At 33.8% G+C, this 15098-nt stretch overlaps 1 protein-coding gene across 1 annotated transcript in view; it reads right to left on the reverse strand.

Moving 5' to 3' along the window:
* The window catches only part of LOC125860955 (disease resistance protein UNI-like), a 237323-nt gene that overhangs the window by 93096 nt on the left and 129129 nt on the right, over window positions 1-15098 (reverse strand). The window contains exons 5-6 of the mRNA XM_049541014.1: window positions 7159-7183; window positions 3663-3825 (exon numbers count right to left, since the gene is read on the reverse strand). Coding sequence (XP_049396971.1) covers window positions 3663-3825; window positions 7159-7183 — 188 coding nt within the window. The remainder of the gene's footprint in view (window positions 1-3662; window positions 3826-7158; window positions 7184-15098) is intronic.

The following is a 15098-nucleotide window of genomic DNA, read 5'->3' on the forward strand; positions in this document are numbered from 1 at the left end:
ATGCCTTATTGCTTTATATATTGAGTTCAGTTATTCATGAGTCGTACAGAGCCAAGGTAAGTGTTCTCTTGTACTTCTTTCAAGCTTAAGATGTGGTTCAACTTTCCAGCTCGCATACTCGTACATTTCATGTACTGATGCCAGTTGGCCTGCATCTTATTGTGATGCAGACACAGGTACCCAGGATCAACATCCAATACGCCGTTGATCCAGCTAAGCACTCCAGAGTCAGTAGTGAGCCTCCTTGCATTCCGAAGGACTCAATTATTTTGTGTTATTAGTTTTGTTTTATTAGGATGTTGCGGGGTCTGTCCCAACATCCATCTCAGTATTTTAGAGGCTTCATAGACAGTCAGTCAGTTAGTTTTGAGTCTCTCATCTATGTATATATGTAAATATTCTATTTTGAGACTCGAGTTGACTTTTTGGCCAGATTATATCAATTGAGTTGTTTTACGACCTTTCATTGCTTTGAGTTATTCTGTTGAGTTAGGTTTCCGCTGAGTTAAGAAAGCCAGGCCAAGGGTTTGCTTGGGGCCAGCAATGGTCTCCGAGTGCCGGTCCTGCCCAGGGTGTAGGCTTGGGGCGTGACAATTCACTCATTGCTTGATATCAGTGAAAACAATTGAAAATCCCATGTTGAAAGGTCGTGGTTTTACTCCCTTGAGAAAGGAGGTTTCCACGTAAAAACTCCTTGTCGTTACTGTTCAAGTAATTCTTATTTGCATTCTAGTATATTGTTAACCTGGTACTATTGCACAGTGGACTAGCACATCTCAATAGAAAGAAATGCCCCAGCTTAGGCAGCTTGCGAAGCTCTAGTTTTTCCAACAGGGGAAATACGGTCATGATTCCTTCTCCTTTACTGATCACTTCTTCCATTGATTGACAATCTGTTATCCATAGTCTCTTGAGATTCAGAGCACCTCTGGCCACTGATGGCAAATCAAAATTGATGCGTTCTAGGAGTTAAAATGTTTAGTTTAGGTCCTATGTGTTCTTGGAGTCGTCAAGTTCTGTAAGAGGTATAAAAAATATAGAAAAATCCTCGTACCCTTTTAAATTTTATCTTGTGTAATATTGGTTCGAGATGAGCCTAAATTCAGCGACATGGTTATTAGTTAGAATTCATATTGTTGATACCAACTTTTTTGAGATATTTGAGATGTTCTTGTTTTTGTGATTAATCTCCTTAAAGAGTGTTTTAATTTATATGGCGATTCAGACTTTCATATATATGTATGTTTCTTCTTGAGTTTTTGTTTCTATCATTGTACAAGGTATCTACCTGTCTTACAATTCATCTCGTTTGAGTCGAGGGCCTATCGAAACAACCTCTCTACGACTCTACCCCGCAAAGGTAGAGGTCTGCATACATATTACCCTCCCCAGATCCCAGTTTTCTATGTCATATTAACATTTTCCTTTTGTTAAGCTATGTTGCTTGGACTCTCAAGAAAAATATTGCCGCACCCGTGTCGGATCCTCCAAAATGCTCTACTTTCAAAGGATCCTCTTTTGAAGAGTCAGAGCAACATAGCCAATTTGGTAATTGTTGTAACTCAATGAATCATCTCTCATATCTCTCTCAGGTATAGAGCAGTAACAAGTGCATATTATCGAGGTGCAGCTGGCGTGATGCTAGTTTATGACATAACAAAACGCCAATCATTCGATCATATGGCTAGATGGCTGGAGGAACTAAGAGGTCATGCGGACAAGAACATAGTTATTATGCTCATCACGAACAAATGTGATCTAGGAAGTCTTCGAGCTGTACCAGTTGAAGAATCTCAAGAATTTGCAGAAAGGGAGAATCTTTTCTTTATGGAAACATCAGCTTTTCAATCCACAAACGTCAAGGGTGCATTCATGACAGTTTTAACAGAAATTTATAAAATCATTAGCAAGAATACGTTTATTGCAGCTCCGGGAGCTGATTATGGGAAGTCACAATCTTTAAAGGGAACCAGGATCATTGTTCCTGGCCAGGATTCGGATTCTGGTGGGAATAGTGGTGGTTGCTGCATGTCGTCATGATTTGTATCGAGTTATGGAGGTCTTTTTATTTATCCTAAATCATAATATAACCGGGAATGATTTATGTTTTATGTAGAATAGGAAATTGTTGTTGATGATGAAGTTGATTTAGATAGTTTGTTTAGCTATTTGTGTATACAGTTCATTAAGGTGTTCACTGGGCATCAGGGCGGACCTACAACCCTGTCTACGGGTTTTGTCATGTATTTGTGTTTAAAAATTCACTTAATACGTATAAACAATTTATCCAGAATCTACTATGCTTACTTTTCTAGAACACAATACTGATAAACTCAAAATCCTAGCTCCATCGAAGTTACAAAAACACTAGCATGGTGAATGGGAATGATAAAATGAGCTCGTAAGAGACATTATCTGCTAGGGTCAAGGTCTAGGGAGCTCAAGCACATCGATGGTTGATAATAAAATTAGATGGGGCGCGATTGTATGCCTTGGAAGTAAGCAGCAATGAAGGTAATTAGTTACTACGTTATATAATTCGAATACAGAAATTTATACAAGGTAAAAGTCTATACAATATGCCTAACCAACAGAAGAAAGGCAACAGAGTTTTCATTTCAAGATTACACACACTGAACACCTTTTACAAGCTACAATGTCAGTGCAGTCGACCACGATAAGGATTTCAGATCCCTCGAGGTGGATTATCTACAATGTTCTACTCCCATGATATATAGTTCCTCCAATCGGACTAGTCTTGATAAAACCGATGGTAAAATCCTTTCCAGTACTCGATGCTTATTCAAAAACTCTTAACGTAATTAGATTGGTTCAATTTTCCTTTCTCCACTGGAACCTCCTCTAACTGAGAATCTCTGATGCTGAGAATTTCCAAATTGACAAGTTGGATATGTCATCCAACCATAAATTACTCAGACATATTGTCCTCAAATTTGTCAATGCTGGAAAAGGCGGAATGGTTTACTCATTCCAACAAAAAAACCATCCTGTAATGTGATCAATCTTACAAAACGACGTAGAATGCAAGATGACATGATTAGGTGATATTCGAGGTTTTACTTGCATTATTTCAGTGAGTACTCACTCACTACCTTCCTAATTTCAGCCATGACTAGGTTCAGCTTCGTTGCCATCTGTAGCTTCTTGTTTCTGCAGGAAACAGAGAATGCTAAAGAAGAGAGAGATGACTAGATTATTAAGTAAAAGAAAGTTGATGAACTTAAATAAGTATATAAAACGGAAAGAGAGCAGTAGAACCTAATTAGAATATGTAGCAATTAGTTATATAGCTAGCGGAATAAGACATACCTTGTAATTGAACCTCTGTTGTATCCATTTATTGAGATCATCTACTTTCACCTCCTCATAATCGAAGTTCACCCATTCTAGACTCGGTATACTCACAGTTATTCCCTGTTGGACAAACGTCTTCATTTCAGGGCAGTCACGAATATCCCCGTACTTGAGAAATGGAAATTCAAGAGCATGCTCTGTCAGATAGAAATGCCCCAGCTTAGGCAGATTCCAAAGCTTCAGCTCTTCCAATTGGGGAAATAAGGTCACGATTCCTTCTCCTTTTGTGATCACTTCTTCCATTGATTGACAGTCTTGTATATATAACACTTGGAGATTCAGAAGACCTCTGGCCACTGATGGAGACATCAAGTTTCTCAATTTTCCACAATCTGATACTCTCAATGTTTGAAGTTTGGTGAAGTAGTCAGTTGGAAGTTGGTGAGAGCATAGAGCACTTATGCTTTTAAGGGCGCAGATGTCTAGGTGTTCCAGGTTGAGACAAGAAACCTGCGAGCTTTGAAGTATCAAAACACCAGGTCATAAGTGGAGAAGCCAAAACTGCTTACACACATTTATTTATACTAGTCCTCGGAACGTGCATTGCACGTTTGTCCTCTAATTGACATTAGAAAAGTTAATTAGTTTATATAAGTAAATATATCATAGTAGAGCATACATATATTCATCGCTAAATTCAAAGTTAAGTCTTTTTGTATGTAAGTTTAACATAAAAATATAACTATTCACAAAATATAGCATGAAAATCTTATGTAAGATGTTGAAGGTTTGATATTTTAAAGCTTCATGAAAAAAATCTTTTATTATATCAGAGGAATTAATATATTTTAATTACTAAATGTTAGTTTTAATAATCAAAAAAGAAATTGGTCATAAAAAAGATACGTATAAAGAAAAATAGTACAAAATGTCTAGGTGGTGTAACATTAAATTTATAGAAAAATTACAAGTTCAAATGAAAAAGAAAGAAAAGTAAATAAAGACATGACATCCATAATAAAAGACATCACATTAAAATATATAGACAATAATATTGTCATATTAATTGAATTACATTTTGTTAGAAGTCGACTTGCAATAGACAAAATGTTTCATATGTATAAAAAAACTAAAATCATAAAAAAATAATCAAAAAAGAAAGCATGACAATGTTAAAAATACAGATACATTATATAATTTCTTGAATTATATATTAAAGGATCTGTATATAAAAAATTAAATATGAATTCTAATACAATAAAATTCAATGTAACACTTGCACTAATTTTTACTTTAGATTATTTTTTATTTTATTTTAACTTGTGCACTAACTTTTGTACCTCTCTGTAATAGTTAAGTATATGGATTTTATAGACATTTGAGATTACATATAAAAATGAAAAAGTACAAACATGTTGTGTTAAAAAAATAAATGATTATCAAACAACGAAAAATACATAACTATAAATCTTTATCAAAGACCTATTCTTTTACGGGTCTAGTTGTGAAAATATTCTGCGGGATTTAACATGCTTACCCTCAAAACAATTAATTATAAATATAAATTGGGATTAGCTTGATTATATTTATATCCTAAAGATAGAAGAAATGAAGAATATAAAAATATAGTAATCAATTATGAAATTATATTTAAAAACTCAAAAAGATGGAGATATGAAAAATAAAAATTCACTTACAACTTCATATTGGAGAATATTCATCTTGTAACTATGATAATTTACATATTTCTCAACAAAAAGAAGATGAATATGCATAGGATTTTAAAGAATACAAATAAATGAATCAGTAAGAATTCTTACAATTACAAATTGGTAATGAAAATTTACAAATGATGTAGACTAACCTAATGTAGAATGAAAGATGAGCACCAATTTGGATGAAAGAAGGAAATATAAACAATGTTGTGTGAGTGTCTTTGATAGACTCTTCATTACCCCACTTATCTTACAAATAAAAATTGAAGGTTATTGGACTCTTCATGACCTACATTTAAGATCTTGCATTAAGTCGAGGTACATGAATATATGATTGCATTAAGATCTTGGTTGATGCATGAATTCAAATAAAACTATTACTTAATGTTTAATTAAATAAATACTCCCTATGTCCCTAATTATTTGTCCATATTTCATTTTTTAGTTGTCCCTAATTACTTGTCCATTTTGACAAATCAAGAAAGGATAAATTTTTTTTTACCTATTATGCCCTCAATTAATTACTTTGAAAAATGTATAACTTCTTGAAAATCTTAAGTTCTTAATTTATCTACTTCATAATTAATAGGGGTGAAATGGTAAACTCATTATGTCAATTATTGTTTTCCTAATAGGTGTGTCAATTCAAAAGTGGACAAGTAATTAGGGACAGAGGCAGTAAATATTAATATTAAATTTATTTTAGGGGTAAGATAAGAGCAAAATGGTAATTCAACTTTGAGGTTAAGAGCTTCCCACTTATAATAATATATATGATATATGGTATTTTTAATTAGCCAAATATATAAAAAAAAATTGTATATGATCTCGTTTCATATTTAAAATAAGTTTTTTAGTATCTCAAATACATTAGTATTTTTTTCCCCATTTGGGCTGAGTCTAGAGCGGTAGAGATAATATTTCAAAGCCACATGACATTTTTTAAATTAAAAAATTACAATTATATATTTTTTAATAAAATAAATATAAATTTATTAACGAAAATGATAAATATGCACCATATATTAGACGGTAGATGTATATATGCACCGATTTATTAACAAGAGGTATATTTGCTCAAAATCGCAAAGTTGAGTAGTATATATGCCCATTTTCTCATAATTCAATGAATAATTTGGGTTTCACTCATTTGTATATTATATCATAAATGCCTCATTTTTCTGCAAATATAAAAAAATAAACGAAAAATGGTCTAAAATGCCTTTATTGTTACTTAATAAGGCAAAAATGTCATTTTTCAAATAAATATATTATTTATTTTCTTTTTGAACACATTCTTTTCCTAATAATATTTTTTTATTAGCAAATGTTCATCTTATTTCAATTGGAAAAAATAATATTAAAAATATTTCTTATTTTATTATAAATATCAAAATAAAAATTAATGGTTTATTTACTATGATCTTATATATATGACATGTAGTATCTGTTTAAAGGGTACATTTTAATAGTTAAAGTAATTTTAAAATAAAGAAAACAAGAATAGAGTACTTAAAGTAATATATTTTAATAGGAATAAGATTTGTTTAAAAAGAAAAGAAATAATATATTTATATGGAAAAAATATTTTTGACTCAGTTAGTAACAGTAGGAACATTTCCAAAACAAACTACCAAGAGGAAGAACATTTTTAGACCAAAGTATTGAGGACAAAATATTTTTGGACTAAACTTTAAATTGAAGGCATTTTTTTTATCATTTCACGTAATTTAAGGCATTATCGACCTTTTTTCAAAAAATAAATTACAATATAGCAGCCAAAAAAAATAGTCTTAAAATTTGTCCATACTTTTTTCTTCTTTTCCATATCTGTTTATTTTCACACTAAAAAAATTAAATAAGAATATTAAACTCAAATAATGATAAGTTAATATATCTACAAGGGAGATATTTAAAACTTAAATTAACAGTTGAATAAAAAAAGTCACAAAAATTCACATCAAATATAGCCTTATATGGATTTTTTAAATAACAAATTAAAAAATTTAATTGAAAATTATTTTTTTACTAGTTAGACAAAAAGGATATATCTGAGCAATAGACTTTGTTTAAGTAAATATCTTTAATGCTCAAGTAAAAGGTAACATTTTTGTGATAAGAAGCAAACCTTTTCATCAAAAAGAGGATTTGAGCTGTTGGTTGTAGGCCTGAAATTCTGGAACTCAGGTAGTCCATAGAAGAACATTCTTTGTAACTGAGGGAACTCAATGCACTCAACTCTGTCACTGCAAATGTGAGTCAGGCATATCAGATTTACAAGCTGCAACTCATATAAATTGGGGAACTTGATTACTTCATGTGTTGTCTTCAATAAATGTGTCACTAAATCACATCCAAAGAGGCGGAGAAATTTAACGTTTTGAAATTCATTCAGCTGCAATTTAGTCAACACATTATTAGAGCCCTTTCCCCTACAACTTACAAATTTGCTCTCCTTCAACAGGTGGCAGATCCAATCACCCAATGGGGCAGTCTTTGTGACCTCTAAAGCAATAATCTTGTCGTAATTATCAATGCTTGGAATCCCAATGTAAGCTCCACCCGTTTTAAGAGTGTACCGTGCCAACTTGGAGGGAAGGTCAAGGTTATTGTAGATCACATCACTCAAATCTTCTACTCCCACAATATGTAGTTCCTCCAATTGAGCTAGTTTTGATAACACCCCTCCTGAAATCCTTTTAAGTCCTCCTATCTCATTCCGCAGCTCTAACATAATTAGACTGGTCAATTTTCCTATCTCCTCTGGCAGATCATCTAACTCACAATCTCTTATGCTGAGAATTTCTAATTCGACAAGTTCCCCAATAAAGGATATGTCATCCAACCTTAAATTACTCAGACACAGTGTCCTCAGACTTGACAACCTCCTAATGAATGCAGGAAAACGCAGAATGGACTCCTCAAATCTGTCTCCCCTCAGGCTCAAGACATTGAGGTTACTCATTTCATCAAAAAAATCGTCCTGTAGTTTGAATGGATCTTCAAAACAGAGTTTCAACATTAAAAGCTTCAGTTTTGTGCAAATTATTGGTCTAGGATGCTCATCAAATTTATTTGCAACAATTGACATGTGACTGAAATGCTCATAAGAAGTTCTTCTTGGAAACTCTTCCGAGTTAACATCGTGACTTACCATAAAGTTATGCTCTCCTTCAGACGCAATACTTATAGCCACATCACGGACCACATCATGCATTTTCACATGATTTTTTTCTGAACCTTGGGATAACAAGAAACCATCTTTCAATATTTCTAATAGAAAACACACCCTTTTTCTTGCTCCTTGTATATTTTTAATTCTAGAAAAGATGCCAAGCCCCATTCCAAATCCAAGCAATTCTTCAGTCCGAATATAGCTATCTTCCTCGAACAAAGAACAAAGCAAAAAGAGATACTTTGCTTCATTCTCGCCCAAGTGGTCATAGCTTAGCCTCAGAGATTTATACACCTTACTGTTCACTCCAGGGATATTTTTTGGTTCTGCATCACGTAATTGTATAAGGGCATCCTCCCACGAAGGCTTGGTTTTACTCTTTAGTGCTCCTGCAAGTATAATAATTGCAAGCGGCAACCCCTTGCATTCTTTGGCAACCTCTTTAGCTATGTCAATCGGAGAAGGATCGTTGCCAAAATCACCGACTTTCTCTTTGAAAAGGCTCCATGCTTCCTCTTCGGATAACGTTTCAACTTCCATGATCTTCTTAGCTTTCATTTCTTCACAAACATTTCGGAAACGTGTCGTCAATATCACTTTGCAGCGATGGTTGTGGTTGCTACCGCTGGGAATTCCAAGTTTGTCTAGATCATGAAGAGCCTCCCAAACATCATCCAAGATTATAAGGTTGCGGCTGTTCTGATCCATTAACCTTGTACGCAGCTGATCTCCACGACTCCACAAATTATCCCCTTGTAATGTCAGCCCGAGTCCGTCTGCCATCTGACCCTGAAGTTTTTTCAAGTCTGGTTGTTGACTGACAGTTACCATGACGACATCTATGAAATTATTACCCCTTTCTTGTTTTGCCTTTAGTCTGATTTTCTCAGCGAGTGTTGTTTTACCAACACCACCCATACCACATATACCAATCACAGTGACCTCGTCATCTTTCAAAGCTTCCATGATCTCATCCTCTTGCAATTTTCTGGAGTCAAACATCTCACCATCGTAACTAGGTATAGCCTCACTTTGGACTGGATGATCATAGGAGAAAGCATTAGAGTCGGGGGCTTCATTTCGAAGTTCAGTCAACTCCTCTGTAATTTTCTTAGCTCTCCTGCTGAGGGAGTAACGTGACTTCAAGTTTGGACAGCACCCATAAAAGCAACCCCTTTCAACCTCAGGTATACCTCCCATTACATCATCCACTTGAGCAATAGTGGTATCAACACTAGTTAACCAAACCTCGCCATTGAGTGAAATGCGTTGTAAGTTTCTCCGGGCAACTTCCGCTTTTTCCTGCATCTCACTTTTGATGTTCTTCAGCTTCTCAGATTCTTTTCCCATAGATGTGATGTTGTTCTTGTAGTAGTAGAAATACCCAATCTGTCGCACAACTGGCTGGATCAAGCAATCTATTACCTTTTCCGTAAAAACAGATAAGAATTCCATATCTGATTACCAAATTAATAAAAGATCAGAGGAAATTGAAAAATGATAATTGCACGGCTTTTGAGGTAGGTACTACTATTAACTCTCCTCACTATTTTGAAAGTGACTAAACAACAACTTACACATGCATATTGATCTTTTAGATTAATAATTGTACTATTCTGTTAGTGTGGCATTTTAATATTTTAAGAATTTACATTTCTTACATTGCCACATAGTCATTGGTACTGCCGTTTGGTTGACTTCTCATGGGTTGCAGAATGTTAATGGAAATATTGATTGCTACATTACTCACTAGTGCATTACTCCATTTTGGAGTTACAATATTTGTTACTGTTGCAGCTTGTCAACAAACTAACGGATGGTTTTTGACCATTAAGCCAAGAAAAGTTTCATTGTCCATTAAAACTTTTGCAACCTTTCATACATTATTTCACTAGTTATTCTTCATTATACCTTGTAACCTATGTAACTCCTAAGGCCATTATCTTCACTATTTACTACCCAATTATCTTCCTATTCATTGCTAGGAAGACTTCCTCAACTATAAATAGTGATAGTCTTCATTTGGTTTGGGAGACACTACACACAAGAAAAATATAGAGTGAAAGAGGTAGTCAAAAAAGAGAGTTTTATTCGTTGAAGGAAGGTGTTCTTTTTGTGGAGCTTTGAACTCAACTCTTGTNTCTGATTACCGAATTAATTATTTATTAGTTACAAGATAGAATGAAAATAGGTTGAGAGTGAATGAATACAAGATCAGAGGAAATTGAAAAATGATAATTGCACGGCTTTTTGAGGTAGGTACTACTATTAACTCTCCGAAAGTGACTAAACGACAACTTACACATGCATATATATTGGTCTTNGAAGAGATTTATTTTCTTCATATTTATTTTCAATTGTAATCTTGTATTTTTGTTATCTTGTAAGTTTTCACTAACATATTCTATTATTACTCTCACCTACCCCAAATTTTTCTTTTCAGATTAGATAAAAAAAACTAAAAGCACTACATAAATATGTCATTTAATTTAGTTTCAGCAGATATCTTTGCTCTCTAACTTTAAATATATACTAATAAACACTTAACTTTGTATAAAATTGAACAAATAGATACACGTAACATAATACATGTAGGACGACACGCAAGACAAAAAATTATCCTATAAAATGTCACGTAAGATGAATGCATTTATTTGTTCAATTTTATACAAATTTAAGTATTAACATATACACACTCAAAGTCGGTGGACATGTATGTCAACTGAATTCAAATTGAAGAACATGTTTATGCATAAAAATGTACTAGTAAAAGGGGGAGGCCTTATCACTGAAAGTCGTGGTAGAATGGTAGTTAGTCTTCTTCTTTAACCAAATATTTCAAGTTCAAGTATCATGTCTTTGGCAAGAAATATTTTACCAGAGTGTGAATTCAATTAGTCCCGAATATCAAGTGTGAAACCCAAAAGATAGTTGCACAGTTTTGAGGTACTACTATTAACNGATAAACTTCCACCTTCTTGGAAGGAATTTCAAAAAACTATGCGCCACAAACAAAAGGAAACCTCTCTTGAAACCTTGATAGTGAAAATCCGCATGGAAGAAGAGGCAAGGGGCCAAGATGCACTTTTACAAACAGAAGAGAACAACATCACAACGAAGGTATATTTAATTACTTCAAAAAATGCTACTCCTGATTCTCACAAAAATACTTCTTTGAAGCCTAAGAAGAACAAATTCAAGAAAAATAATGGTAGACCTCCCAAGAAAAATAATGGTGAAAATAACCAAGCACAAAATCAACAAGTTTAAGACAAGGGACCATGCTTTGTTTGTGGCAAGAGTGGGCATATTGCTCGATTTTGCAGATTCCGGAAACGTGGTCCTAACCCTCAGGCAAACGTTACCGAAGAACCTTTTGTGGCGGTTATTACCGACATAAAGATAGTTAAGAATGTTGATGGATGGTGGGCTGATTCTGGTGCAAACCGTCATGTCTGTTATGACAAAGACTGGTTTAACAAATATACTCATTTTGAGGAGCCCAAAACCATCATGCTTGGTGATGCTCATACTACTCAAGTGCTTGGAAAGGGAGATGTCGAATTGTGTTTTACTTCTGGAAGGGTATTAACTTTGAAAGATGTACTTTATACTCCTTCTATGAGGAAAAATTTGATGTCTAGTTTTCTTTTTAATAAAGCAGGCTTTAAACAGATTATTGAATCTGATCAATATGTAATAGTGAAAAAGGGTATTTTTGTGGGAAAGGGGTATGCATGTGATGGGATGTTCAAATTGAATGTTGAAATGAATAAAACTTCTACTTCTGTTTATATGCTTTCTTCTACCAATTTTTGGCATGCTCGTTTGTGTCATATTAATGATCGTTATGTTGGAATCATGAGTAGTTTAGGATTAATTCCAATGATTAAAAAGAATTTTGAAAAGTGTGAGGCTTGTAGTAAGGCCAAAATCACTAAAAGGCCTCATTTTCAAGTTGAAAGAATAACTAATTTGTTAGAATTAGTTCATACTGATATTTGTGAACTTGGTGGAATTTTAACTCGTGGAGGTAATAGATATTTTATCACTTTCATTGATGATTTTTCTAAGTTTACATATGTTTAATTGATGAAAAATAAAAGTGATGCTTTTGAAAATTTCAAAACTTATCTCCATGAAGTTGAAAATCAGTTTGGAAGAAAAATAAAAAGAATTAGAAGTGATAGAGGCCGTGAATATGAGTCAAATGAGTTTAATTCTTTTGCTAGATCATTGGGAATAATTCATGAAACTACTCCTCCTTACTCTCCTTCATCTAATGGAGTAGCGAAAAGGAAAAATAGAACTTTGGTTGAATTGACTAATGCCATGCTTATTGAGTCACATGCACCTTTAAATTTTTGGGGTGAAGCTATTTTAACTGCTTGTTATGTGTTGAATCGTGTGCCTCATAAAAAGTCTAAATTGACACCTTTTGAATTGTGGAAAGGTTACAAGCCAAGTTTGGGGTATCTAAGAGTTTGGGGTTGTCTAGCCTTTGTGAGGCTAATGGATCCCAAGATTACAAAGTTGGGTAAGAAAGTTACTACTTGTGCTTTTCTTGGTTATGCTTCAAATAGTACAGCCTATAGATTTTTTAATCTTGAAGATAATATTGTGATAGAATCGGGTGATGCTATTTTTCATGAGAATAAATTTCCGTTTGATTCTAAAAATAGTGGGGGTCAAAGGATTGAACAAAATATTTTGTCACTACCTAGTTCTTCTACTTCTACTTTGAAAAATAAAGAAGTTGATAATTTTGAATTAAGAAAAAGTAAAAGAGCTAGAGTAGAAAAAGATTTTGGTCCTGATTTTTACGTGTTTAATGTTGGAGATGATCCTCTTACTTTGAAAGAAGCATTATCTTCACATGATTCTATTTTTTGGAAGAGGCTGTAAATGATGAAATGGAATCATTGATTTCTAATAAAACTTGGAAGTTAGTTGATTTACCACCGGGTTGTAAAACAATTGGTTGCAAATGGGTCTTAAGAAAAAAGTTGAAACCGGATGGATCTATTGATAAATACAAGGCTAGGCTAGTTGCAAAAGGTTTTAAACAACTAGAAGGCCTAGAATTTTTGATACTTTTTCACCGGTAACAAGAATTACATCCATAAGACTTTTAATTGCTATGGCTGCAATTTTTGATTTGCAAATTCATCAAATGGATGTAAAAACTGCTTTTTTAAATGGAGACCTAAATGAGGAAATCTATATGGATCAACCCGAGTCTTTTGTTGAAGCAGGCCAAGAAAGCAAAGTATGTAAACTTACTAAATCCATGTATGGCTTGAAACAGGCACCTAAGCAATGGCATGAAAAGTTTGATTCCTGCATGATTGAAAATGGTTTTAAAACAAATGAGTGTGATAAGTGCATATATCATAAGTCTTGGAATAATTCACATGTGATTATTTGCCTATATGTTGATGATTTGTTGATCTTTGGCTCTAACATGTATGTTATTGATGAAGCTAAGAATATTCTTAGAAGTCATTTTGATATTAAAGATCTTGGTGAGGCAAATGTTATTCTTGGAATAAAAATTACAAGAACATGTGATGGAATTTTCCTTGACCAGTCACATTATGTTGAGAAAATATTGAAAAAATATAACTTTCTTGATTGCAAGCATGTTGCAACTCCTTTTGATTCAAGTGTTCACTTATTTCCTGTTGAAAGTGAAAATGATGTAAAAAATCAAAAGGAATATTCTAGCATAATCGGAAGTTTGAGATATGTGACTGATTGTACTAGACCTGATATTGCATATGCAATAGGAGTACTTGGAAGGTTTACAAGCAAGTCATGTAATGAACATTGGCATGCTGTAACAAGAGTTATGAGATATTTAATTGGAACGAAAAATTGTGGTTTGTTCTATAAAAAATATCCTGCTGTACTTGAAGGCTTTTGTGATGCAGATTGGAACACTTTATCAGGTGATTCCTGCTCTACCACTGGTTATGTCTTTATTTTAGGTGGTGGTGCTGTTTGTTGGAGATCAAAAAAGCAAACTATTATTGCTAACTCTACCATGGAGGCTGAACTAATTGCTTTAGCTTCAGCTAGTGAGGAAGCGAATTGGTTAAGAGATTTGTTATTTCAAATACCTTATTTTGAAAAATCAATTCCTCCTATTTTAATTCATTGTGATAGCACCGCTGCAATTGGTAGAGTTCAAAACCGTTATTACAACGGTAAATCCAGACCTATAAGGAGGAAACACAGTAATGTAAGATCATATTTGACAAATGGTACCATTAATGTTGATTATGTCAAATCTTGTGATAATCTTGCAGATCCTATTACTAAGGCCTTAACAAGAGAAAAGGTCTGAAGCACATCGAGGGGGATGGGATTGAAGCCTATAAATCCTTGAGTCATATATGAGGAAACCCAACCTAGAGACTAGTTATCCTATAACCAGGTTCAAAGGAAAAAACTAATCATATGATGACTTCTTGTGAAAAATGCACTATCTATTTATTCCCTCCCTATGATATGAGTGCATTGTTTCCTGTAGTGATTTGTGAAGGTTGAGTTGACAAAACTCTTAATGAATATCTGTAGCCCGTATGGGTGGAGTGTTAAGCTTACAGGAGCACTCTCGACAGATTTCACCTATGTGATGTGTGGAAGTAGGTCGCTTCCTATGAGAGTTTGGCTTACTCTCAAAAGCACTCATGAAACCGGGATAGCACATGGCCATAACGTGCTGGCTTTAAAGCTCATGTCAACACCTTGATTATTATGTGTGAGCAGTGATATTTTATTTCCCTCAAGCAGTCATAGTTCAAGTCTGAGACCACTACGACTCTGGAGTAAAAGTTACTGTTTCACTAAGTGGAGGTTCAATGCAGAGCACACCTTCATTATGCATA

The sequence above is a fragment of the Solanum stenotomum genome, chromosome 3 (assembly GCF_019186545.1).
Source record: "Solanum stenotomum isolate F172 chromosome 3, ASM1918654v1, whole genome shotgun sequence".
NCBI classification, from domain to species: domain Eukaryota; kingdom Viridiplantae; phylum Streptophyta; class Magnoliopsida; order Solanales; family Solanaceae; genus Solanum; species Solanum stenotomum.